The sequence below is a fragment of the Miscanthus floridulus genome, chromosome 4 (genome assembly GCF_019320115.1).
Source record: "Miscanthus floridulus cultivar M001 chromosome 4, ASM1932011v1, whole genome shotgun sequence".
In the NCBI taxonomy this organism is placed as follows: Eukaryota; Viridiplantae; Streptophyta; class Magnoliopsida; order Poales; family Poaceae; genus Miscanthus; species Miscanthus floridulus.
Genome location: NC_089583.1, coordinates 121,215,453 through 121,239,941, shown reverse-complemented (window position 1 = coordinate 121,239,941; position 24,489 = coordinate 121,215,453). Strand labels below are relative to the sequence as shown.

Below are 24,489 nucleotides of genomic sequence, written 5' to 3'. Positions count from 1 at the left end.
ACTGCCGGGGGCAATCTAGGCCTTCTCTTCTTGCACCGCCTCTGCTTCTTGGGCCTTGCCGTTGGCCTATGGGAGGCCCATCTCCGGCCCAGAGCCAAGGCGCCGTGGAAGTTCCCTTCAATCGGCGGAGACCGCCAAGCCTCCGCTCGAGCTATCTCCACCGCCTTGCTGTCCGAGCCTCCGCTCCTGTTTCTTGAACCTCTGCCTCAGACCATGCCCGGGAGCCTTCGCCGCCGCGTCCGGGGTCTTTGCCAGACCGTTGATCGCGTGCGAAGGCTCCTTTAGGGGTTCCTGCACATCATCACATACGCGACCTGTTGGCGTTAGTTTTTGTAGTCCAAAGTGGGATCTAGCCTCCGCTACTCACATATCCATGTCCCAACACGAAGGAGGAATGGATGAAGCACTGGATGCCTTGGATGAGGTAGAACGGATTGCTGCTGGTGCCAAACCGCAGGGAACTCTAACCACAACTGACATTCAGGCTTTAAAGAGGGCTATATCTGAAAGTCATCAGAAGTTGGCTGATCAGTTAGCTGAAGCTGCTTGCCAGTCTTCTATAGTGGTGTTGAGCTTTGAGCTGCAGTTTCTGCTCTCAAGAGACTTGATGATGGACCTCGTGCTCCAAGCTGTTTGTTCAGTGCACGCAATCAGGGACTTCAGGTACACAGGCAAACATTACAACCCTCGCACATCCTATGCGCGGCTTAGGGGCAAGCCGCAATTCAAGGAGAGGGGAAGGTCATAGTATGGCTGTCGTGTGGGCCCATGCCAGGCTGTCAAGGGGAACTTCAGATACAAAAGGGAACCAGGAGGCCAAGGACGGCATCAACGAATATCAGAACAAACACATCTCCTCTCTAGTTACTGTAGTTCTTCCTCCTCCAGCCCCTCTTCCTCTTGTATCCTGATTCCTACTTTCAGTCCTTCTAGATCCTTCTAGTACCTTCCTCTAGCATCTTATTCCCTTGCTTGCTACTTATGCCCAATTTCCATCTCGATTGTATCTGGTTGTGGGTGTTGTTAGTGAAGCAGTATTGAGGTTGCTAACGTAGCATCCTTTGTTCAGCTGTAGATGCGTTTATGGTCTGTTTATCCCCATGTATAGTTGCCTCCTCGATGTTGTAATGCCTCTGTTAGATTTACATACCGTCAGCCAAATAAACATGAGGTTTAGTAGTCGAAGAGTGTTGGTGTCTCAGTTATACATATGTTCAGTTTTCATGGAATATAATAAAGTTCCCAGGTCATCTTGCCCATTACTTGATTAGGATGTGTTTGTTCTGGCCCTTTAGTGTTTTATAAGGCAGTGTTCTTTTCTTACTCTCATCCGTCTTTTTTCTTAAAATTCAATTAGCAATTTGGGTCAGATTGTGCTCAGTTAGCTGTGATCCTTCCTAATTTTTTACAATTTGGTCATTTTTTTGAAGAAAGTTTACGTTTGGCCCTCTCGGAGACGTAAACTCATCTTTGACCCCGGGGCTCATGGCTCATGGCTCCGAGGTAATATGTCCATGCATCTACTATATATCTAGCTAGCTACCAGCAGGAGTGGACTGGTGTCATGGTGTGCGTGTGCCTTTTGACTGGTTTTGTATCCATGCTCGGCGCTAGGATCCATGGCTCCGAGCTCGGAGCCGAGATCCATGGCTCCGAGGTCGGAGCCATAGATCTTGGCGCCGAGCTCGGAGCCAAGATCTATGGCTCCGAGGTACCGGCCACGTCAACGCCACCTAGGATGCCCTGCTGTGCATGGCCAGGCACCTTGGAGCCAAGATCTGTGGCGCCGAGACATGTTACCTCGGACCCATGAGTCTTGACGTCGACCTCCAGGGTCCAAAGATGAGTTTACGTCTGTTAGGGAGCCAAACGTAATTTTTCTTTAAAAAAAGACCAAATTGTAAAAAATTAGGGTGATCCTTAGTGTTTGATATAGTAGATTGTCTTCCTCTGGCCTCCTCTATTTTAATTTGCACATAGAGTAGAAGCCGCCTATGTTATGTGCACTGTATTTTAGGGCAGGGCACAAGGGAAACCTAACGATAGTTTTCCATTCATATGGATCCATTGTGAAGGTTATTTTTTTTTGGAGAGGCAGTAATTTGAACAGACTGTGTGCTCTAAACCAAATGGCTTGCCCCTTTACCTTGTTGTTTTTTTTCGTTCATATGGAATATATCGGAGCTATATGAAGAATGAAGCACCTAGGACGAAAATATAATAAGCAACACTGATCAGTTGATCTCTTCAATAAGCCGGGCTGGTCAGCTGGTCTATTAAGGGGGTGTTTGGGACTGCTCCACAAACTCTGCTCTACAAACTCCACCGTGGAGCAGCTCCACAAAAAACTGGAGTTTGTGGAGTACCTCTTTAGGTGCTCTCACAACTCCACCCTTTTTCCTGGAGCAGAGTGCGTGGAGCTAAAACCGTTTGGCTAAAAAACGTGGAGGAGAGCTGAAAAATGTGGAGCGGAGCAGTCCCAAACACGCCCTAAACAAGCACGATATCGAGCTACCAACCTATATGCATTACGGATTCAGAACCAGCTAACACTGCAATACCATCTATGTTGATTGAACCAACAACCTGTTCTATGCATTACAGGTTCGAAACCACAATACTGCATCAGTGATTTTGTCAAGATTTAGGAGCAGAACACGAACTTAGTGCGTCTGCCTACATATATGAGCGTTGTGGGGCTCCAAAATTTCAGAACTGCAGATTCCATCTCCGAATGAACTTAACATACTTTATGCTATGTGTATGTCATGTCTATAATTATCAGCATGAATGCTCCTATATGACACTATGTATGCTTACATATATTCTTCCATTGCTCTTATTAGTCGCTTACCCTATCAAAAATCCACATGTTTCTATGAATTTTTGCTGTCCATGCCCTTGCGCACGCTACATACTAGTGGACAGCCAGACGACAAGCTAGCATGCAAGGCCAGACCAGGAACAAAAAAAAAAAAAAAAAGAAAGGCCACCAGACCGCCGGATCATACAGGCACGCGCCGTCGCGGAAGATGCGCCCTAATTTTTGTATTACGGTTCGCGTCCGGGGAGTTGATCTTCTTCCCTCCATACCTGGAGCGGCTTGAGCAACACGTCGTTGATCGCATTCGTCAGCGGCGACGAGTAGCCGTCCCTGTCCATGTAGAACAGGTGGAGCACCTTGGACATGTTCCAGAACAGCTGCCTTGCAGGCCGGGGTACCGCGGCCCCCTCTCTGAGCACCAGTCTCAGCAGCTTCCTCCTGGAGGCCTCAATGATGCTCTTCACCTCCTTCTTGGCGGCCTCGATGGAGCCGCCGTAGGACGGATCAGCGAGCAGCAGGACGCTGTTGGTCTTCCCTTGCTTCTTCTCCCTCTGGTACGTCTGGAGGTCGTTGAGGAGGCGTCCCGACAAGTTGACGAGGCTGAGCATCTCTTCGTACTCGGGGCACCTCACCACGTCCTCCGGGAGCTCTGGCCCGACGAAGTAGGCGGCCACGGGGACGATCGGGCCAATCGCGAACGACACCTCCCCGATCGGCAGGTACTCCTCCACGGACGGCACGCGGCCGCTCATCCTCCACTCCGCCTCGGACATCATGGCCCTCACAATGTCCACCCACTGCGTGCATGCGCGAGAGCATCATCCTTCTGTCATCATCTACCGATCACCGGGGCACCGGCGGCCAGCACTGGAGCTGAAATTATGAGACGAGATAGGACTTACGAGCTCGGCGATGTGGTCCATGACGCTGCGGTTCTGCACCGACGCCGCCTTGCCCACGAGATGCTTGCACGTGTCGTAAACGGCGCGGAAAACAATCTCCACGCGCTCCGAGTAGAAGCCAGCTTCTTGGTGCGCGTCCCACCTGTCAGCCACAGCATCGACCAGAAGGCAACGGTGGATCAGTCGAAATGTGGATTAGTCTGGTCAATGTTTTTTTTTCTCGAGTTTGCTGCATGCATACAGGTCGAAGAGCGTGACGAGATTCTCCAGCTCCTCCATTGACTCCCCGGTGTCGAACAGGTCGTCGACGATGGTGGTCAGCACGGAACTCATGCTCCACGCAATGCGAGCCTCCGATAGTTGGGCGGGGAACATGGTGGCAGCTGCCGAGAAAAGGATGGGCAGAGGCAGTACTCTTGCGAACTCCAGCTCCGGCAGCCTCACCTCTTTCACCCACCTATATATATGCATCAGACATTCAAGAGATCGTGAGAGAAAAAAAAAAACCCAAAATATACACAAGGCGATTTTTCTAATAAGTTTGCGTTATGCACGGACCTGTTGAGCTGCTCAATCTCTTGTTGGTACACAGCCTGGGAGGAATGGAATCCGTTGGTAGCCAGCGTCACAATTTCCTCATCTGCGTGAGAAACGCTGATCCGACGGAGTCGGTGGGTTCAAAATTGTAACCAATGTATGTATGTAACGGAAGTGAAATAATCTGTCCATAGCTGCTGCTTCCAGGCCTAGCTAGCCAGGCAAGGACCTCGCTCACCGGAATGCTGATTTTAGCATCTGGAAGCCCCCTGTCTTGAAATGCTGTATGTTCCTCCTGTGCTCCAGCCGGTCCAGGGTCGCGTAGGAGGGGAACTTCAGCACATGTTCTACCTGCAAAGTATATTTATTTATTAATTACAAATGCATCTGAAATGCACCGCCAATTAAATAGAAAAAGCATCATCGCGAACCTCTGCCGGGTCTACACATGTTGATATCTTGTTGGAACACTGTTGTTGCCTCAGCAGTTTACGTGACCATGAAAAAATGTTTTCTAGGATCAACTCCTCCTCCAAGATCTGAACCTGTGAAGCTTTGTACAGTTGTAGCAATGCCTCGGTATCATTTAGATGCCCTTGGATTGAATCATGGAAACTGGATTCTTCGCTAAATTGGGACAGCCCATCTGCATGCACAGCTAGCACTTTCAGGCTTGAGTTCGATCGATTCCGGATGTCATGTCAGGGGGTTCAAACATAAAATAAAAACCAAGAAAAATTACCGGATGAGACGTCATATCCGTGCATACGAAGGAGCCGGAACGCCATTGCACAGGTCGCCATGTCCAGCATTATCTCATCGTCCTTGGCCAGCCAGGAACTGCATGCATGCAAGTCGTGTATCAAACAAAATAAAGCTCATCATCGATCAGCAGGTTTGGGTTTCATCACAAACTAACAACTGACATGTATGTCGTGTCAAGTATGTTGTTTATTTCATAGGAAAAGCTGGGAGAGATCCCCATCTTTTCCAAAGTGTCCACCATGCGAAGCTGGTTGTACACGTTCCGTGGATACACAGCCGGCACTGCATGCAAATTAAAATGACGACCATATGCATGGACACACATGTCAGGAAGAAATCTCTATCTTTCTCGTATGCAAATTAAAATGACGACCATATGCATGGACACACCTGATGAGCTGCCAGACTTGGTGATGAGAAGATCCAAGTAATCGACTGCTCTCCCATTGTAGCTGTGGATCGCAGCTGCGGCCGTTGTGGCCGGTGAGTCGAAGAAGGACCCGTTCTTCCTCTGGTAAGCCATGGCCTGATCCCAGTCCAGTAGGTTCCCCAAACCTTCTGCTATATAGGCCATGTAAGCTGCTTTACTTCCGGAAGCCATGCTGTACGTGTCGTCGATGATAAAATTAATGTAAGTCCATCATCTGTGTGGATAGATAGTCCACAAGAAATGAGCATGTATGTAGTTAGATACATCTGTTCAAAACCAAAAAAAAAAAAAAAAAAAAAAAAACAGCTCTCGCTTTCGTCTCCCGCTCCCCCGCGCCCCACGATCCCTCCACCCACCACAGACTTTTCTTGGCCTCGCCGCCTTCTTCTCCACGCCCAGGGCAGGCGCCAGCGGCTGCTAGATGTCGCCGCCGGTGATGCGGGCTCCTGGGCGGCTTCCTCCCCCAACGCCGGTCAGCATCGACGATGGCGCAGCAAACGGCGTGGCTCTGCCCCCCGGGTCCTGCCCTGCGCCCCCAACCCCTTCCTCTCCCCACACGTGGCCGCCCCCATCCCTTCCTCTACTCACGCCGGCCATCGTCGCCAATGGTGCGCCGATCCAGCAAGGCATCGTTCGAATCCGTCTTCGATCTGGGACGATCGGAGGAGCTCGACGGCGGTCTCGGTGGGCTTGCCGACGCTCCTTGACCTAGGTTCGTCACTTTCATTGCCTCCTCCACCACCAAATCCCACTCGAACACTAACCCGAGACCCCCCCTCCGTGCCCTCTCCCCAGCTTCCTCTCCTCCTCTACGGATCCCATCGCCTCCTTCGCTGCGGATCCCTTCCCTGAAGCCTCTTTTCTTCGCCACTCAATATAAGCTGAAATTGTGCTTTGGTCTTTGTATACTAACTACAGAAGAAGAGGCACATTTCCATTATCTTCAATTAAGGATATTGGTAGTTCAACTAATGATGGGAAAATAATAGTTCAAGGAGAAATGTTAGGGTAACATTGGACTTTACACTTTAGGATTAGTAATTATGCATCACCTGAACCAAAAATTCAGATAATGTTTTGAAATAAATGTGGTTACTCTTTCAGTATCTGAATACTAATGTAGTCACTTCCACTCTTTCAGTGTCTGAGAACCACCAGCAATTGCTTGAAGCAATACAATTTTAATTTCCTCAAATTGACTCTTATTTGATGTAGTAGAATATTCTTAGACTTAAGCTATCAACCAATCATGTCCTGAAAGGTTAAGCTCTCAAGTTTCTTAGAATGAACGAGAACAGAAAACCTGAGACTATTAACTATTGGGCCATCTCTACTTTGCAGCAGAATCACGCTCTGTTCGCTTGGCTTATAAGCCGTACTTTTTCAGCCAACGCCAAGTATTTTTCTCTCACAACAAATCAACCAACGATACTTTCAGCCATGGCTTATCAGCCAAGCGAACAGAGCATTTAGTGTTCGTTGATCCTCACAGACTCACTGTGCCATACATCTTCGCAGTGTCAGATTGACCTGGTTCCTCAAGATCTAATGCAATAAGGCTGGTGTCTTCACCAAGGTGCTGGAAGCACTCTGTAGCTACAATGCACAGGTCACCAGACTGAACACGGTATCTATGGCTATGACGGGAGCGTCTTCACCATTTTTTGTCGTCACTGGAGCTAGAGGACTTAAAGAACAAAGATTCAAATTGCACTCTTGACTTTTTAAGAGAATGTGTTCTTACAAGAGCTTGGTGAATTAATATGTACTTTTTAGAGAAAGATATATTCATGCACCCATCTCCAAACTCCAAAGTGCAAAGCACACTGGCCTTACAGAGAAGGTGAACTACAGCCCCTGCAAAAGTGCAAAGTAGGAACCATCTTCTTTGTTATCACAAAATTGGATTTGTTCTCTTCCTTTTTACTGAGGGGTCACATACAGATCGAATGTACTGCTAACCATTTTTCCTTTGATTTTTACAATTTAGCATGAATTCATTGTATATGTGATAATCTTTAGTCACTTATTTCTTGCCTCTGTGTTCCATTGAGTTAATATTTTTAATTTAATTGTAAGCTGCTTGCTTATTCCCAATTTAATTAACTTAAATCTTTTCTGTTTACTTGCTTATTTCAAACAATCTCTCAAATACATACTTAAATATGCACGCTCCGATAGGATGAACATCTTTTTAATACTCTGAAACCTCTCTTAATTTGAGCAATATGTTCTACAGATCTTTGCCACCTTCAGCAGCCTCATGTTTGCAGACAGAAGAAACAATCAACACATTAAATATGCATTGGCATTCTCAGAATATGGGCACTTCATCAAGCTGACATTCAGTCTGTACTAGGCATCCTGGCACAATGTTTCAACGTTCAGGAGCTAAGAGCACCCCCACCCCAAAGATAGAAGATTAGAAATTCAGAGCTTATGTACTCAGCGTTCAGGAGTTCAGAGTTTTCCCTCTCTTTGAGAAGATAATTCAGAGCTGAGTTCAGAGTTTTCCCCTCTCTTTGAGAAAATTAGAAATTTAGAGGTAATGTAGCATGTGTGTTGCTATCATCGGAGTTACTATCTTGGCGAATATTATTCTTTTGGCTTTGAGCTACAAATATAGGAAGCTATTTGAATTAATTATTTCCAGGTCTTAATTATGATTGTTGGTTTATAGGAAATTAAAGATACACATAACTGTATGTGACTCTGGTGCTGTAGCTGCCACCCAGTAGCAGCTGTGCAAAGAGGAACAACAGGATGAAGAAGGCGATGGGGTTTCAATTTTCAAACTGGCAAGTCAGTGGCAGCAGCTGTGCAAAGAGGAACAGCAGGATGAAGAAGGCAATGGGGTTTCAAACTGGCAAGTCACAGCAATACTTTGCAGCCGTTTACTGTAGCTGCTGCAATTTGCTATATATTTGGTGGCCTGCTGAGAGCTGCTGCAGCTGCAGCGCAGCACAGCCACAGCAAGGCGATCCGAACTAAGAGTTTTCAATATTTTCTTCCCAAAACCATAGAGTATTCCAACTCCCTAAAAAATATTAGGAGGAATAGATAAGATCATTTCCAACAGTTTTCAATAATTCACTCCTAAAATATAGAATATAATTTTTTACATCAGAAATCCTATGTTATTTCTAAATTATCCTAACCACTTTTATATATTGTTTCTCTCTTGTACATTTGCATCAGGAATCCTTTCTTACTCTTTATTTTTTCCCCGCTTATTCACCTTTAGATTGGCCGCAGGATACGCGGTTTAGATCTGCACGGGAGGGGATATGGAAGGGTTTTTTTTCCCAAGTGTCAAAAATTGAGAGGTAGGATTAGGAGTTGTTGGAGATTATTTTTTTACTATCCTGCTAAAAAACCTGGAATGGGAGAGTGCGTTGGATACTCTTGGAGACGCTCTGAGATGGACAAACCTTTTTAGCTCCGTGTCACGCAACCGGAGGATGGCGTGAACGTCAGCATGGGCCAGAGGGATCTCCAGCCCCATGCCAATCCCGCGCTCGAGCATCCCGGGGAAGATGACGTTGAACCCTGCCGGCGTGTCGCACTTGTCGTCCGTCACAAAGGACGAGTTGTACCCGATGAAGCGGAGCCCTGCGATCGATATACATGGCATCATCAAATCAGCACGAGACTCGGCAATTTGAAACACTAAACGAACCTTTCCCGACGTGCTCCTCCCCGACGCCCCACGTCCTGAGCGCGAGGACGCACGCCAACGTGGACGAGACCGCGTCCTTGCCTAGCGAGGCCTGGTCCTCGCCGCAGCCCAGCCCCCAGGAGCCGTCGCTGCGCTGGTTCTGCAGGATCCAATCCACGCACTGTGGGAAGCGCGACGCCAGAGGGGACCCGGGCGCCGGCACCATGGCGGCCCATGCCGTGTCGTATGACGACGGCGAAAGCTCGGCGTTCACGAGCTGCTCCCTGATCCTGTCCTCCAGCTCTCGCCCACTTCCACTTGTGCTGCTGCTGCTGCTGCGCTCAGCAGTTACGGCCCGTCGCGTTCGTGATCGCAGGAACAGCTGAGGCTTGTGACCAAGAACATTGGAGGATTGGTAGCCGAGGAAGGGCTGGTGAGGTGAGGAGTACCACAACAGCGTCATAGTAACACCTTTAGCAACGGGCCGTAGCTAAACCCACTCGTTGTTTGTGCAAGACATTGCTAGGTTTTATAAAGCAAAGGCAAACGGCATTGATTTGCCACTCATCAAGATGTAACTTTGCTTGAATTCTTCAGTGATATATGATGCCATTAATTATGTCAAAGTCTCGGTAAGACTTCAGCTAAACTAGACAACGGTCAGCTCACGTGTATTCTTCAAGTCTTCGGCAGAAAACATGTGAGAAGACATGCGCATGGAAAATTAACGGAACAACCTAGTTGATGGTGATGGGACGGGTCACTCATGTAGGCGAGGAACGGGTAGGCGTTGACGTAGAAGGGCGCGCCGGTCTTGGAGAAGAAGTTGAGCAGCGGCCAGCGGGCGGAGGTACACCATGAGTTCGTCTTTGAATACGCAGGCGGACGGAGGGTAGGAGTTGGCGAAGACGGCCTCCGAGTGCGGCGTGGAGAGCTCGATCTTGGTGTCCAGACGGAGCATCATGAGCGCGTCGTGCACGTTGAGCACGGCGGCGACGAATGCCTCGGTGCGCTCATCCCCTCGCTGCCCGTGGACGATGACGCCGGCCGTGGGAACCCGCCTGGCGGAAACGACCTCGAGCGCTTCTACCTCGTCTCCGCCGCCGACTCCAACATCCCCGACGAGGAGAGCACCGAACGAACCCACGATCAAACTCAAAAGCCACACATGCGCACTGTTCGTTCTTGGTCTACTGCTGGCATCGATCTTCTAGGACCAATCGTCCAGTTTTTTGTCTCACCTCTGATGCTTTATCAAAATAATTATCTCTGTGGATTCTCTTCCTGTGTGATGCACGAATCCCTCGGGGTCAGGTTGTTGGAGACCGCGTCATGTGGAAGGGGCAGCGCAACCATGCTGGATGACTCAAGATCTCTGAACTTCCAGTGCGCCAAATTCGAGTACTTCGCCAGCTGAGATTGGGATTTGCTTCCGTATCCTAACCGGCGTCAAATGCACCAACTCCCAGCTGCCACGGACAACAATCAGTGCTCTAGCTTGCATCATGCGGCCGCACAGGCTCCTGCCCCTACTGCTGCTCCGGCTGGTCAAGAATGCTGCTGTGCTTCACCAGGCAACAGTGCGTTGTGTTCGTCTCCACGGGGTTAAAGTTTAGCCTTGTCTGATCGAATCTTTGATATAAGTTACGAGTATTAAATATACGATTAATTATAAAACTAATTACACAGATTGAGACTAATTTACAAAATGAATCTATTAAGCCTAATTAGTTCATGGTTTGACAATGTGGTGCTAAAGTAAACATTTGTTAATGATTGATTAATTAGACTTAATAGATTCACCTCGCTAATTAGTCTACTTCTGTGCAATTAGTTTTATTATTAGCTCATGTTTAGTCCTCTTAGTTAGCATCCGAATATCCGATGTAACATGGATTAAACTTTAGCATCTAGATAACACCCCCAGCTGAGAGAAGGCATGGTCACCAATACCGGCCCGGTCCACCAGGCACCAGTGCGGGCTGCTGCTCCGCAGGGCGCTGCTCTGCATAATCAGCATGCGAGCGCTGGCTGTCCTCAGAGTCCCGCTGGGCTCGCTGCTATTATGTCTCAACAGGTTACGATTCTTGACCAAAGCCCGACCCTTTTCACACCGGACTTGAAAACCCTACAACAGGCTCTGGCACCAGCCTTCAAGGCGCCACGGGCGCCGCGACTCTCCTGGCGTGGAACTGTCGTGGTTCAGGCGGAAACCTTGGCAGCTCTAAGATGCTTCATCTTGCCCGCCTTATCTCGTCCATAAAAGTTCGAATAATTTTCATTTGCGAAACTGGAATTCCAAAGTCACTGCTCATGCTCTGATTAAAAGATTCAACGTTGATCAAGCTTTCATTATTCTAGCTCAAGGCTAATCGGGTGGCCTCTAGCTCCTCTCCTCGCAAGATGTAGAAGTAGAAGTAATTTCTGCTAGTAACCACTTCTTCCTTGCTTTGTGTGCAAATAAGCAAAACCTGAAGAAGTTTGAATACTGTTCATTTCGCTAAAATTTAGCTTATGTTAATTTATTGTGAGAGAAAAACAATATTCGTTCGCTGAAAAGTACTGCTGAAGTAGTGCTGCAGAATAGGGTCTTGGTTTCGTACGTATGTATGGTGATCCACATCACCAGCAAACTGCTACCATTTGGGCTCGAGTTCAAAATTTTGTTGTAACATATGTGAACTTGCCTATAATATGCATGTGTGATCATAATAATATTATGCATGCTAATGAAAAGATGGATCCTAATCCAGCTAATGCTAAATGTATTTCTGAGTTTTGTTGTATGATCAAAGACTGGGCTTTTTTATTTGGGATATAATGGACCTGCTTACACATGGACTAATAAGAGATTTAATACTAATCCTACTTATGAGCGTTTGGACAGATTTCTTGCAATGCAGAATGGTGTGCAACTTACCCTGCAACCTTGGTCTATCATCTTCCAATGATGAAAAGTGATCATGCACCTATTCTGGTTCTCCTTGAATACCCCCGTCCAAAATCCAAAAAACATTCCGTTTTGAAAAATGGTGGTTGCTTGAAAATGATTTCCATAAAACTGCGAAGCAAAGTTGGCAAAAATCTAGATGCAGAGCTGTCGGTGCAAAAAGTGACTAACAAGTAAATATTTGTAGTTTTGCCGTACGTTGTGATCGGATGTGGACTAGCACTCAATGACACAGGGTTTATACTGATTCAGGTAACGTGCCCTACGTCCAGTTTCAGTCGGTCGATGACTTTATTCCTAAGCCCAGGTGCTCGAAGTTTGTTGTGGGGTTACAAACAAATAGAAATAAGAAGGGGGTGTCGAAGGTCCGGTCGGACTCTGAACCGAAGGGCCAAGAGTAACGGGAGCTCCAACGTGCGCTAAGTATTGGATCGTATGCTCTGTGTAACTTTAGAGTTCTAGAGCTCAGCAGAGAGAGAGAGAGTCGGAATGACCATCGTCCTTCTTTTAGGAGAGAGTGCATCCCCTTTTATAGGTGAAGGGGACAGGCTTACAAGTTTGGAGAGAGAGAGAGAGGGTGTGTGTGCTATCAAGTCTTGTTGCCCACGCCGTTGGGTACAAGATGGTTTGTCGGCGCCCACAATATTGTTGACGCCTAGATGCATGTGGCAGGCTTCATCGTGTTCTTCTGGTATGGCAAATGTCGGCGTCTACCATACTGTAGGACAAATGTCGGCGTCCACAACACTGTTCGTGTTCTGACATATCTAAAAGGTTGCAAAGCACTCTTCTGGCATGGCCTGGTGGTACTGTCCTGTAGGTGTGCAGGGTACGGTCCTCAGTATTGCGGTTGACTTGAGCGCCTTGCCTTGTCTGCTCCGCATATTTCTTAGGTCCTTAACGAGCGGGCGTCCCCGGTTGGTCGTTCCCAGTCGGCTTCGACCGCGCCGGTCGGAGAAGGGCTGTAAGCAGGGGTTTAGTGTATTCCCGGTCGAAAAAGCGGGTCGGAGTCGGAAGTGAGCGTCGTCCCCTCCTTGGCCAGGCCTTCCGGTCGAAGACTGGATCGCTCTTCCAGCCTGTCGTTAGGTATCTGGGTCGGCCCAGGAGTCGCGCGTCGTTGTAATGCTGTCTGCTGGGCCGAGTTTTTGCTGGGAAGCGGGCTCATCGAGGACCCTGAGTTTATGAACCCGACAAGAGCTTTCCACCAAAAAAAATTCTTATCTCGCTGCCGACCTTAAAGTATGGAGAAAATCTAAACCTAAAATTTTGGATCAGCTTCAAACCATTGAAGACAGCCTCCTTCAACACCAAATGAAACCTCTATCTGCTCAAAACCAAAGCATTCAAAAAGAGCTCACCCACCAACACCACATAATCTTATCCATACAAGAAGTGTTCCACCAACAAAGATACAAAAAAAGTTGGTGCATCTCTGGTGACAGAAACATGTTCTTCTTCCACCAAGCAATTCTCAAACGAGCCAGAAGAAACCACATAACTCGTCTCCAAAATTGATTCTAGGTTTGTTTCTAGCAGGGTTTGATTGTCTTGAAATTGTGAAGCAATTTAAAAAATTTGTATGGAATGACAAGTTTTGAAATGAAATTTATTTTTTTACCTTGCAAATATGTCTTTGCATTTAGCACAAAGGGACTCCCACCGAAGTTTTTCATATCAAAATTATTTGTTTTCACAAATCTAAATGCATCTATTTTTTCACTGTAGTTTTATGAAGACTGAGCCTTTAGCACTTAGCGAGGCTATATGCAGCTCAATGCTGGAAAGTGGGTACATTGTCCATTATTGTCAAGCAAACTACAAGTTTCCATAGCCATCGACTTCTTTCTCTATCAACAATCAAAGAGAATCACGGGATGGCATTGTCAAGCAGATGGCAGTCCTCTGATTCAAGAAGAGAGTGAGTCTAGAGCTAAGGTCATTGCTCGAGGAAACATATGTTGGACTTTACTACACATGAGAAGATGAAGATAGGGGGGGGGGGGGGGGGGGGGGTGGACAATGATGATGAAGAGTTGTAAAAATGACATTACTATTGCACTCATGTTTACAAACTTTTTTTAGACACGTGCGTGTCACACGTGCATGGCCACTAGTTTATTTAAACATCTTAACAACAAATAAAAAACTCAAAACTACAACCTCATAGGTGTTGGCAAGAGCTATAATTTTCTTTATTACAAATTTCATTACTCCAAAATCGTCCTGGCGGACTCTAGTGAGTGGGCCAAAACTTATTCCAAAATACCAGCCCACTATTGTGGGGATTGGGCCGGAGTCCGAACTATCCCCAGCATGCCCTCATGTGATCCCGGCCCACTTAAGCCCAAACTCACTATCCCAGCCCATCGCGCGATCGTCCTGCTAACTAGACCGAGGCGATTGCATCGTCTTCTCCATCTAGACTCGGATCCTCCGGGGGCAGGGCAGTGAACTGTGAACCGCGACCGCGAGGATTACCCGATGGCTCCCCGCCTGCCCGCTCGTGGATCCATTCGCGCTCCCCCTCCCTTCGTCTCCTTCTCCTCCACGGCCGTCCGCCGTCACCGACGCACCGCAAACCTTTCGGTCACCGCAGCCAAAAGAGAGAAAGGAGCCAATGACTCAACGACACAATTGCGTTGCTTAACGGTTCAGAAAAGTGGCATATGTACTACACGCCTTATCATTACAGGATTTCCTATATATTTCCCTTGTCCTACTTGCTTTAGTGTCCTAGACTCCTACAGGGTTTCCTATATATTTTCTTTTATTCATTCATGCTTTCTTTCTTTCTTTCTTTCTTTCTTTCTTTCTTTCTTTCTTTCTTTTATTCATTCATGCTATGTATTATATGTGTGATGTCTGAAGAGCGATGACAAACCCCGGCAAACTCAAGTGCGGACTGCAGGATATATATTTATCAGGATGATTTCTTCAGCATATATATTTTATCTCATGTTTTTGGTTATACGATTTTGCTCCAACAATGTCCACAATGGACAAAATAAAAACTCTCCTCTAGTTGCTTTCCTCTCGGTCAGAATTATGTGCTCTTATAAGAGTTTTCAACATGCAGGCGCTTTCGAAACAGAGACAGAAGAATCTTCGACGTGTATGAGTATGCTATGACAAAGGGTTAGCCATCATAAACAGATGCATGAATATGATTAGTAGCCCAGCGGCAGTTTGGAGGAACAATCGCTCACCATTCACCGGTCTCGAAAATTCTTTGTTATGTCAAAGCACGAGACAAATAATCTCTCCTTGTCCTTTCCATTGCAACATGCAAATTAAATGAAAATCGATCAGCTGGCAATGGAATGGAACGTGCTAGTACCACCCTGCTCCGGTTAATAGCTGCACATCAGGAACTCATAGGACAGAGGGAGAACGAATTAAACAAGAACAATCATGGAGTTAGGAGTGCCATGATAGGCACTTGTATACTGCTGCATCGTACTGTTTTGCATGCGCAGGAGGGAGTACTACAGATTCTTGGTATGATTCTTGTCTTTGGTAGGAGACCAGTTTATTTTATTTTGGCCTATCGTGCTTTGGGCAATCATTGTGGCAGCGGCTTCTGCGGCTCTCAGTGATTTGGGAGATTTTTATATGTTTCATCTTTGTTTATATTTATTAGTTGATTAATCCTACTTGCTTCCTTCAGGTGAAAGCACCAGGAAGCCCAACTTTTGGCTCGTGGTTTTGGAGATAAAAAAGTTAATTAGGTTAGGTGCATTTCTTCTCTACCTTGGAGACTTGCAGTGCAGTTTACAAGTGAGACTTTTTCGTCTTATAGATTTTTCCTTGAAACTAATGATATGATACAGCAAGACGTATTCACTATCTTTATTTTCTCTTTTTGGTCAAATTGGATGGGTACCGTGATTTATTTGCAGAGATATGTTCTCTCATAATAATATGACAGGTGTTGGGAGGAAAAAACCAAACTGCCATTCTTATCTGTAGTTCTGTACCTCATTAACTTGTTCCTATTAGTCAAGAACACCGCCATTACGATTAGATCCTGAACTGTGTCATCGTTTCCGGAAAGCCTTGTTTATACCATAATGAAAGCTTAGTTGCTTGTCAGTTCTTGGAGTGAATGATGTAATACCGAGGCCTGAAACATAAAGTAGGGCAGATATTTTGCATTGTAAACGTCAGTTGGCGAGTGATTCAGACAGGTAGCATTTGAGAACGCAAGTCCAACATTTGATGGCATACCTAGGGTCCATTAGATTCCTATTCGCTGTTAGTGGACGATTAGTCTAAGTTGTCGAAAATGACCTGGTCGCTACCTGCCGCTTCATGACATCATAGGAGGTACCGAGCTAGCGCTAGGGTAGTAATAGGGTTTGGGCCACACCAATGTGCAGAAACTTCTGGGAAATTAAAGATTCCACGTTCGTTGTCTGAACTCTGAAGACGCTGCATTCTCAAGCATTTGGGGTCGTCAGTCATCCTGCTTTGTTTTCTGTTCATCATACATATTATTTTGACTGAAGAAAAATAGAGTGCAAGCCAGCACACTTTATTGATTAAGAGAGATGACGAAAATTTTATAGCAGCAGAAATAGTTTTATGGGGACGAAACTCTTGTTTACTGTTTTCGAAAGATAAGCTCGTTGGAAACTCGGTGCAGGAAATTCAGAAAGGGGCCGGCCGGCCTGTTTCGTCCGTTAGCCCAGCACTGGCTGACAAATTAGAGCCGACACAAGAACAACGGCGCCCCTCGACGGGCAGGACCGGCACCGGGCTGTGAGGGAGACGTACGGTTGAATCAGCAAGTCGCGCCCACCATTGCAACAGCAGAGTATTGTAGCGGGTCCCAGTCCCAGAGCGCCACCGAATCCTTTCGTGGAGATCGCAGGGGCAAAGGTGGAGGCGGCCGGACGGGGCTCCTGCAGTGCCGCGCCCATGCGCAGGCCACGTGGGAGTGGAGTGACAGTGACGGCTACAGCAGGAGTGACGAGTTAGATGACGTCTTCCCTTCAGGAAAGGAAAGGAAAGGAGCGGAGCCAGGACATTTCACTTCAGGACTCTACTTAGTATAATTATTGGTTGGTGCTCTTGATTACAATCGCTCGAGAAAGCTTCTGATGACCACTCAAGGCAGCTGGTACGAGATGATGATGCAATTCTAGATTTCAAAGATTCAAACCTTTTTTTTTATTAACGGCTTTATAGCGAATAGTTTCGTTTCGGCTGAAACGATCGTGGATTATTACTGCTGACTGGTTTGGTGTGAGAGAAAAATATTGTTCTGGCTTATAATCCACGATCGTTTACGACCAAGCGAACATGCTGTGTATTGTTCAGAGAAAGCAAGCTACATGCCTTTTTATTTCCACCTCTTCTATATTTCAGGTGCTTCATTTTTTTTAGTATTGTTCAGACAACATATAATTTATCATTGTTTGGTTATTAGAAAAAAAAAACATAAATTATCTCTTCCCTTTAATTTAATTAATTATATATACTCCTAATAAAAATTCAAACATTTGAAACAAAGTAACTCGCTTTCATTTCACAAGGAAAGGAAAAAGGGAGACAAAAAAAAGGAGAGAACGGAAGGAAAGGAAAAAAAAAGATTGAGTGTGGAAAAAAAGACAGAGAAAGAAAGAAAACGCTACGTACCACCTACCGTACCAGTGTGATGGGAGGGAGGAGGCGAGTAGGGTAGAGAGAACGTGACGTCGCATTCCTATGTATAACCTATTTGTTTGAACTTATTAGTCGACTTATTAGCTATAAATTTATAGTATTTTTTTCTCATAATAAATTAGTCAAGACTAATAGTCGACTTTAATACCAGTGAAACCCGTCCAATCTGTCTCGAGAATTCTTTCCATCCTCCCACTGCACGCTGATTCGGACGTACTCGTGCACCGCAGCAGATGGTCCCTCTCCTTCTCTCTCTGCGTGCCTGTCTGTTTACAAGAACAACGTCACTGCTCTGCACTGCACTGCACTGGTGTACGATGTGAAGTGCAGATCGCCGGTGGTTACAAAGAGAGACGGATGTTCTACTCAAAATCTTAACTTTGGCATTATGTAAAAAGAAGATTTCTTGTCATCAAACTTATAATATATACATGAAGTATTAAATATTGACAAAATCAAAAACTAATTGCACAGTTTGGTTGTACTTTGCAAGACGAACGTTTTAAGCCTAATTAGTCAACGATTGGACAATTATTACCAAATACAAACGAAATGCTACAATGTGTTACAATGCCGGTAGATATCCGGCGACGCCAACTTGGGGGCCAACTAAACGCGCCCCTAGTCTAGTACCTCGGTCCTCAGCACACTTTCGCAAACTAAGGGGGTGTTTGGTTCTATGGACTAAATTTTAGTCCATGTCACATCGGACGTTCAGATACTATTTAGGAGAACTAAATATGAGTTAATTATAAAACTAATTACATAGATGAAGACTAATTTACGAGATGAATTTATTAAGCCTAATTAATCCGTCATTAACACATATTTACTGTAGCACCACATTGTCAAATCATGGACTAATTAGGCTTAAAAAATCGTCTCGCAAATTAGCCACAATATGTGCAATTAGTTATTTTTTTTGTCTATATTTAATATTTTATGCATGTGTCCAAACATCCGATAGGACAGGGACTAAAATTTTCCATTAGGAACAAACACCCCCCTAACGCACCCATTAGTCAGTCTATGATGATGGCTAGTACGTACACTGAACACCACCGTACCGTGCGTGGAGGTCGAGTTTAAGCTGGGAAGGCGGCGAGCTGTTTCGCTTTGGTTTCCTCGGCTCGTCCCTCTGTTCCATCTGCACGTGCCTCGTTTCTGCCCCGCCTGTTTATCTGGGCTTATTTAGTTTATAAGCTATATTTTTTTTTAGCTAATGAATAATATTTTTTTCACCCAAAATCAATCTACAGTGCTTTTAGTAGTAGCTAACGAGCCCACCGAACAAACGATGCCCAACAAACCAAATTCGTTTTTCCCCTCAGAGCAGAGACGCGTCACGACTCACCCTGCCAGGTGGCTTTAACACCACAGCTCACGGTCACGGGTGGTAGAGGAGTACAGTACACATCCTAGTAACGGCGACAGGTTGGCAGCACACCAGTGACCAGACACCTGCCACTGCCCAATGCCAGCAATTATTGGTGGGCCCGCCCGGCCCCACCCGCCTCCTAATTATAGGCGGCTTTGATTGAACGGAACCGGTCCATGATTTTAACCGATAGGGCCCACCGGCCGCGCCGAACCACGGGTAGGAGCGAACGGTGTGGGCAGGCACTGGGCGACAGAATATCTCGTCCTCCGCGACGGGGATTCCCAGCCAAGCGCACGCCTTATAAGCAGCCGGGCGGCTCCGAAGCCAGAGAAGAGGTCCAGACTTCTGCATGCCTACCTGCCGCAGAGAAGAGTAAAGCTGCCGCTAGGCTGACACGGTCCACATCCATCGCAACAGCTCGGCATCTGCATCTCAGACTCATCGCCGTCGTGCCGTCTGCCGGCCTGCAGCACCGACTCCGCCTCATCGCCGTCGTGCGCGCCCACCGTCTTCGTCTTCGTCTTCGTCTTCTTCCGGTGCCAGCAGCAAGGGAAGGAAAGGAACTTCGTCCTGGTCCCAGCTTCCGTCTTCTCTCCCGAGTCGAGTCTTTACCGGATCTGGTACGTGCCTATTTACTGCTCTTCGCTTCCGTATCATACATACCACGTCGTGCTCCTCAATTCCGTTTTCAATTTTAATAACTCGACTTGACTCGATCCGTAGTCTACGCTTTCCTACTGTTTGTTTATATATATGGCAACCGTTTCGAATTTTAATAACTCGACTTAGACCTTCGCTCGATCTATGCTCCACACTTCCGTATGTTTTGTTTAGATTCATAGTATAAATTAAGATTTTTTTGACAGAGTAAGTAGTGTATGTTCGTAGCGATTTAGAGGAGGAGAACAACATACCGTTGTGCGTGGGATGTTTAGTGTTTATTATCCACCACTTTAGTTGTTTATTGGTTGTTTATTTAGAACGGTGTTTAATTTCTTAAGTTTTAATGTACTGTCCACGATTAAAATTGAATTCGATGATGCAGCGGTACTAAAATATTACATAAGATTAGACTAAGGATCCCATGCCATGGCTTTCGTATGTCTTTTTTTTGTTTTTCTCTTCTCAAATGTTATGATTTTGTGGGAGTAAGAATTTTTTAATAAAAAACCATTGAGGCCACATCCTATTTTGTAGTCTGCGGTTTTTAGCATGAGTCAACCCTCCGAATCTAGTTTCAGAGGTGGAAGAATTTCGCTTTTGCTAGTTCTGTTCGAAAGACTAGATCAGTCAAGTTCTTAACATCAGCTGAACTGACTTGTGCATGCATATCCATGTAAAAATATCTGTTCATTTGCTTCCAACTTCTAATTGTGTTTGATTTCTTTTTATTAACGATTTATATATACTTCTGTGAGCTTATGACTGATTTTTTTTTCTTTCACATTTTGGCAGTATTGGGTTTTCAGTAAGGAAGAGGAAACACCTTAGGGAATGCAGAAAGATGTGCTTGCATGTTAAAGAGCTACCTTGTGAGGGACTTGGCAGGGTAGCACACCATATTCTTTCTTTGCCAGCTCTTGATGACCTTGCAGCTCAAGAGTACACGCATCTTCTCCTCCTTGTGCTTCCGCACAATGGGGTTCGACGTGGCGGCTCAACCGTCTTCTTAGATCACCATCTGGGGGGAGACGGTTGAAGTATCCACTCTCAGCCTCTTTGCTAGTTCGTTTTCAGTCAGGGATAACTAAGTGCTCTTTGTGTGCATAGCATACAACGGCACGATGGTGGAACATAAAGGAAATGTTCTCATGCACAAGTATGAGATGGGGAAATTGCTTGGTCAAGGGACCTTTGCTAAGGTTTATCATGCTCGCAACACTAAGACTTCAGAAAGTGTCGCGATCAAGGTGATTGACAAGGAGAAGGTTATGAAAGTTGGGCTCATTGATCAAATTAAGCGAGAAATTTCTGTGATGAAGCTTGTCAGACATCCCAATATTGTGCAACTCTATGAGGTCATGGCTACCAAAACCAAAATATACTTTGTGTTGGAGCATGTTAAAGGTGGAGAGCTCTTTAATAAAGTGCAGCGAGGAAGGCTCAAGGAAGATGCAGCGAGGAAGTACTTTCAACAGCTGATTTGCGCAGTGGACTTCTGTCACAGCAGGGGTGTCTATCATCGAGATTTGAAGCCAGAAAATCTTTTGCTCGATGAGAATAGCAACCTAAAGGTATCGGATTTTGGTCTAAGTGCACTTGCTGAATGCCAAAGACAAGATGGCCTGCTCCACACAACCTGTGGCACGCCTGCTTATGTTGCTCCAGAGGTGATTAACAGAAAGGGTTATGATGGTGCAAAGGCTGACATATGGTCTTGTGGGGTAATCCTTTTTGTGCTATTGGCTGGTTATCTTCCATTCCATGACAAGAACTTAATGGACATGTATAAAAAGATTGGGAAAGCAGAGTTCAAATGCCCGTGTTGGTTTTCTACCGATGTTCGGAGGCTTTTGCTAAGGATTCTTGATCCTAACCCCAATACAAGGATCTCAATGGAAAAAATCATGGAAAATCCATGGTTTAGGAAGGGTTTAGATGCAAAGCTACTTAGGTATAATTTACAAACTAAGAATGCCCCTCAAGTGGACAAGAATGCAGATTTTGATTCACTGAGCACCAACATAACAGCAGAGAGCAAGCAACAAGAAGAAAAGAAGCCTACCAACATGAATGCATTTGATATAATATCTCTATCAACTGGTTTGGACCTCTCAGGTTTATTTGAAGAATCTGACAAGAAGAGAGAATCCCAATTCACATCCACCAACACAAGCTCAACAATCATATCGAAGATCGAAGATGTTGCGAAAAATTTGCAATTGAAGGTGACAAAAAAGGATGGTGGTTTGTTAAAGATGGAAGCTTCGAAGCCTGGAAGGAAAGGGGTGATGGGTATCGATGCTGAGATATTTGAGGTTAGCCCAAACTTTCATCTTGTGGAGATAAAGAAGACGAATGGCGACACTCTAGAGTATCAAAAGGTCCTGAACCAAGAAATGAGGCCTGCGCTAAAAGACATAGTATGGGCTTGGCAAGGTGAGCAATCAAAGCAGCAACAAACTGTGAGCTAGTGCAACGCTTTTATTGGACAATTTCCAATCTTTCATGTATTTGTGTAGTTCTCACTTTTTCATTATTCATTTTTGTTCCCCTTGTATTATCAACATAAACTTGTGTTATCGTCCAAGGACAAATTTATTTTAAAGTCATGTTTATGTTATTATAAGAGTTTGCTTTAGTGTTGATCTTCTCATGATTGAATCCTTGCTTGTTGTGATTTTCAACACCAGAAGGTATTTGTTATAAATGTTATCTTGGATACACCTAAGAAGAGGTGTCTTTTTATTTATACTAAGGTTTGGACGTTTGATATATATAACAAAGCTGTGTTGGCGTGGCCTAAGATAATTGAAAGATTTATCCTATCTGTAAAGCGCCCCTTTGCACAATGCTTTTTCAGGCGTCATTTGAGCAATACTATGTCACAAGTTGTAGATAGCATACAAGTTTAGGGGTAGAGTTATATGTTTATCAAGTAGGTAAAATAAGGTGCATGTTATTCACCGATAGAGTTTTTTTTTTTGGTGGTGCAAACACTCATGTGTTAGATCCATGTATCAATGTTGTTGTTTTTCTGTGAGAGTTCATGACTTTTTCGGACAGCTTTGTTAAAATAAATAACCGATATATGTGATGCATCTTGACAGCTAAGGAACAATAAATGGCATGCTTTGAAGCACCAAAGTTTATATTGGCCTGCAAACGCATTTGTGGCTAGTTTCATACATTGTCTTTTTATGTTGGAGTCTTTACCAAACCATCGATATTGTTGAAATGAAGTAGTTCATTTGCATTTGTATGCTCTAGCTCTAACAATTGGCATTAAAAGCAAGCGGTAAGTTTACTCTTTCAAAGATCAAACAAAAGTTTTTTTTCTTAAAAAAAACAAAGAAAAAAGAGAAGCTAACTACGACTCATATTTTTCTTTATGCGATGAGGAAAACACGGTTCAAACATATGGCACAATTGATCCATCCTCATTAGTTATGTCTTAAATTAATCTCCAACAAGAAGAAAAATAAGTAAATTTACCCAGAAAAAGAACCGTGGTTGCTAAACTGTATGGAATCATAGGCGGCAAGTACAACCATTTTTAATTCTATATTTTACCTGCACGATTGCTTAGCAAACCCATGATTTGGTTGTTGTTTTGCTTTGCTTTGCTGTTGGCAGGACCAGGACACTTCGCCAACCTAACCTGGCCTACGCATAATTCCAAAAGATGTCTCTTTGCTGAACCAGAATGATGTTTGACACAGTATAGCTTGGTCATGTATATTTTCCCCAGATTCTTGTGATCTTCGTATGAAACAAACGGATTTCTAGAAACTTTCCAAGAGATTTCTACGAAATTCCTGCGTTCTAAAGGGGCCGGGATGCTGTGAACTGGAATGGAATCGAGCAATGCGTGGAGGGGACATGGGTGCTTGGCTGCCGACGTCTGCATTCATCGGTGAACCAGTGGGCTGGGGAGTGGGGAGGCTCATTGTTGAAACTGCTTGTTCTCTTGCGATGATTGCAGGCCCCGTTGCTTTCAATTTGAGGGGAACAGAGACGACGAGAGATCGTGGCCATGCAGGCAAGCGATAGGAGGTTTTGGTGCACATAGGCTTCCTTTGGTGAGCCACTGGCCTACCGTACTGATCATGCAGGGAGCGTTCTCCTTCAGCTGATAGCTAGGCGTGTGACATAATTCATTAGTGTCAATTATCCAAAGCGAAATTCTTGAGGTTTGTTGCAGCTGAATAACTGAGACTACTGGATGGGTGGGAAATTCTAGATGTTGAAGTTTCAGATAGATAGAGGGTGTCAGCTTAAATGAACACTCATAGCACTGTGCTTGCTGCCAGTAACGTGTGAAGTGTGATCCGTCGTTTTGCACGTTTCAGCTTCTCTGCTTCTGACGAGATCACGAGAGTGGCCATGGTTTTGTTTGGTGGAGCTGTGCACTCATAAGCTGATGACATGAATGCCATTAGTGGTGTCAGTTGTCTAGCTAAACTCTTGCTGTAACTATATAGGTCTACAAATACAGCTATTCGATCAGTGACGATTCGGGTTTGTGGAAATCCGTTTCTATAAATATTTTAGTTGAGTTTCAGATGGAAAGATGGCGCAGCTTAAGTGAACGTAGCAGTAACAGGAACGTGGAATCCACCGTTTTCCATCCTCTGCCCGTGGCCAAGCATGCATCATCAGTTCAGAGTGATGCGGGGCGGGGCGGGCTGGCAGATCTGCGGCCTTATCGTGCC

General features: G+C 45.4%; 2 protein-coding genes and 1 long non-coding RNA gene across 4 annotated transcripts; 2 read left to right on the top strand and 1 right to left on the bottom strand.

The window, feature by feature from the left end:
* Positions 1–2,708: 2,708 nt before the first annotated feature.
* LOC136552920 (dolabradiene synthase KSL4, chloroplastic-like) lies at positions 2,709–9,623 on the bottom strand. 2 transcript variants are annotated; one of them, XM_066544494.1, is made up of 11 exons: positions 9,138–9,623; positions 8,890–9,070; positions 5,419–5,630; positions 5,190–5,310; positions 5,006–5,103; positions 4,695–4,921; positions 4,502–4,614; positions 4,285–4,380; positions 3,968–4,183; positions 3,727–3,868; positions 2,709–3,621 (listed from the first exon to the last, which is right to left on the bottom strand). In XM_066544494.1, exons 1-11 carry the CDS (start codon positions 9,577–9,579, stop codon positions 3,052–3,054), a joined length of 2,418 nt encoding a protein of 805 aa, XP_066400591.1. In that variant the 5' UTR covers positions 9,580–9,623; the 3' UTR covers positions 2,709–3,051. The 2 variants fall into 2 exon arrangements, with proteins under 2 accessions (XP_066400591.1, XP_066400592.1); XM_066544495.1 differs by having other exon boundaries at positions 4,695–4,909; positions 9,138–9,622.
* LOC136552921 (uncharacterized) lies at positions 5,827–8,652 on the top strand. Its single transcript, XR_010782890.1, has 4 exons — positions 5,827–6,170; positions 6,977–7,330; positions 7,698–8,003; positions 8,139–8,652. It is a non-coding gene; the product is annotated as an uncharacterized lncRNA (long non-coding RNA).
* A 9,808-nt stretch (positions 9,624–19,431) lies between the features above and the next one.
* LOC136550581 (CBL-interacting protein kinase 2) lies at positions 19,432–22,415 on the top strand. Its single transcript, XM_066542193.1, has 2 exons — positions 19,432–19,734; positions 20,570–22,415. The coding sequence occupies exon 2, from the start codon at positions 20,899–20,901 to the stop codon at positions 22,246–22,248; it is 1,350 nt and encodes a 449-aa protein (XP_066398290.1). The 5' UTR covers positions 19,432–19,734; positions 20,570–20,898; the 3' UTR covers positions 22,249–22,415.
* The last annotated feature ends 2,074 nt before the right edge of the window (positions 22,416–24,489 follow it).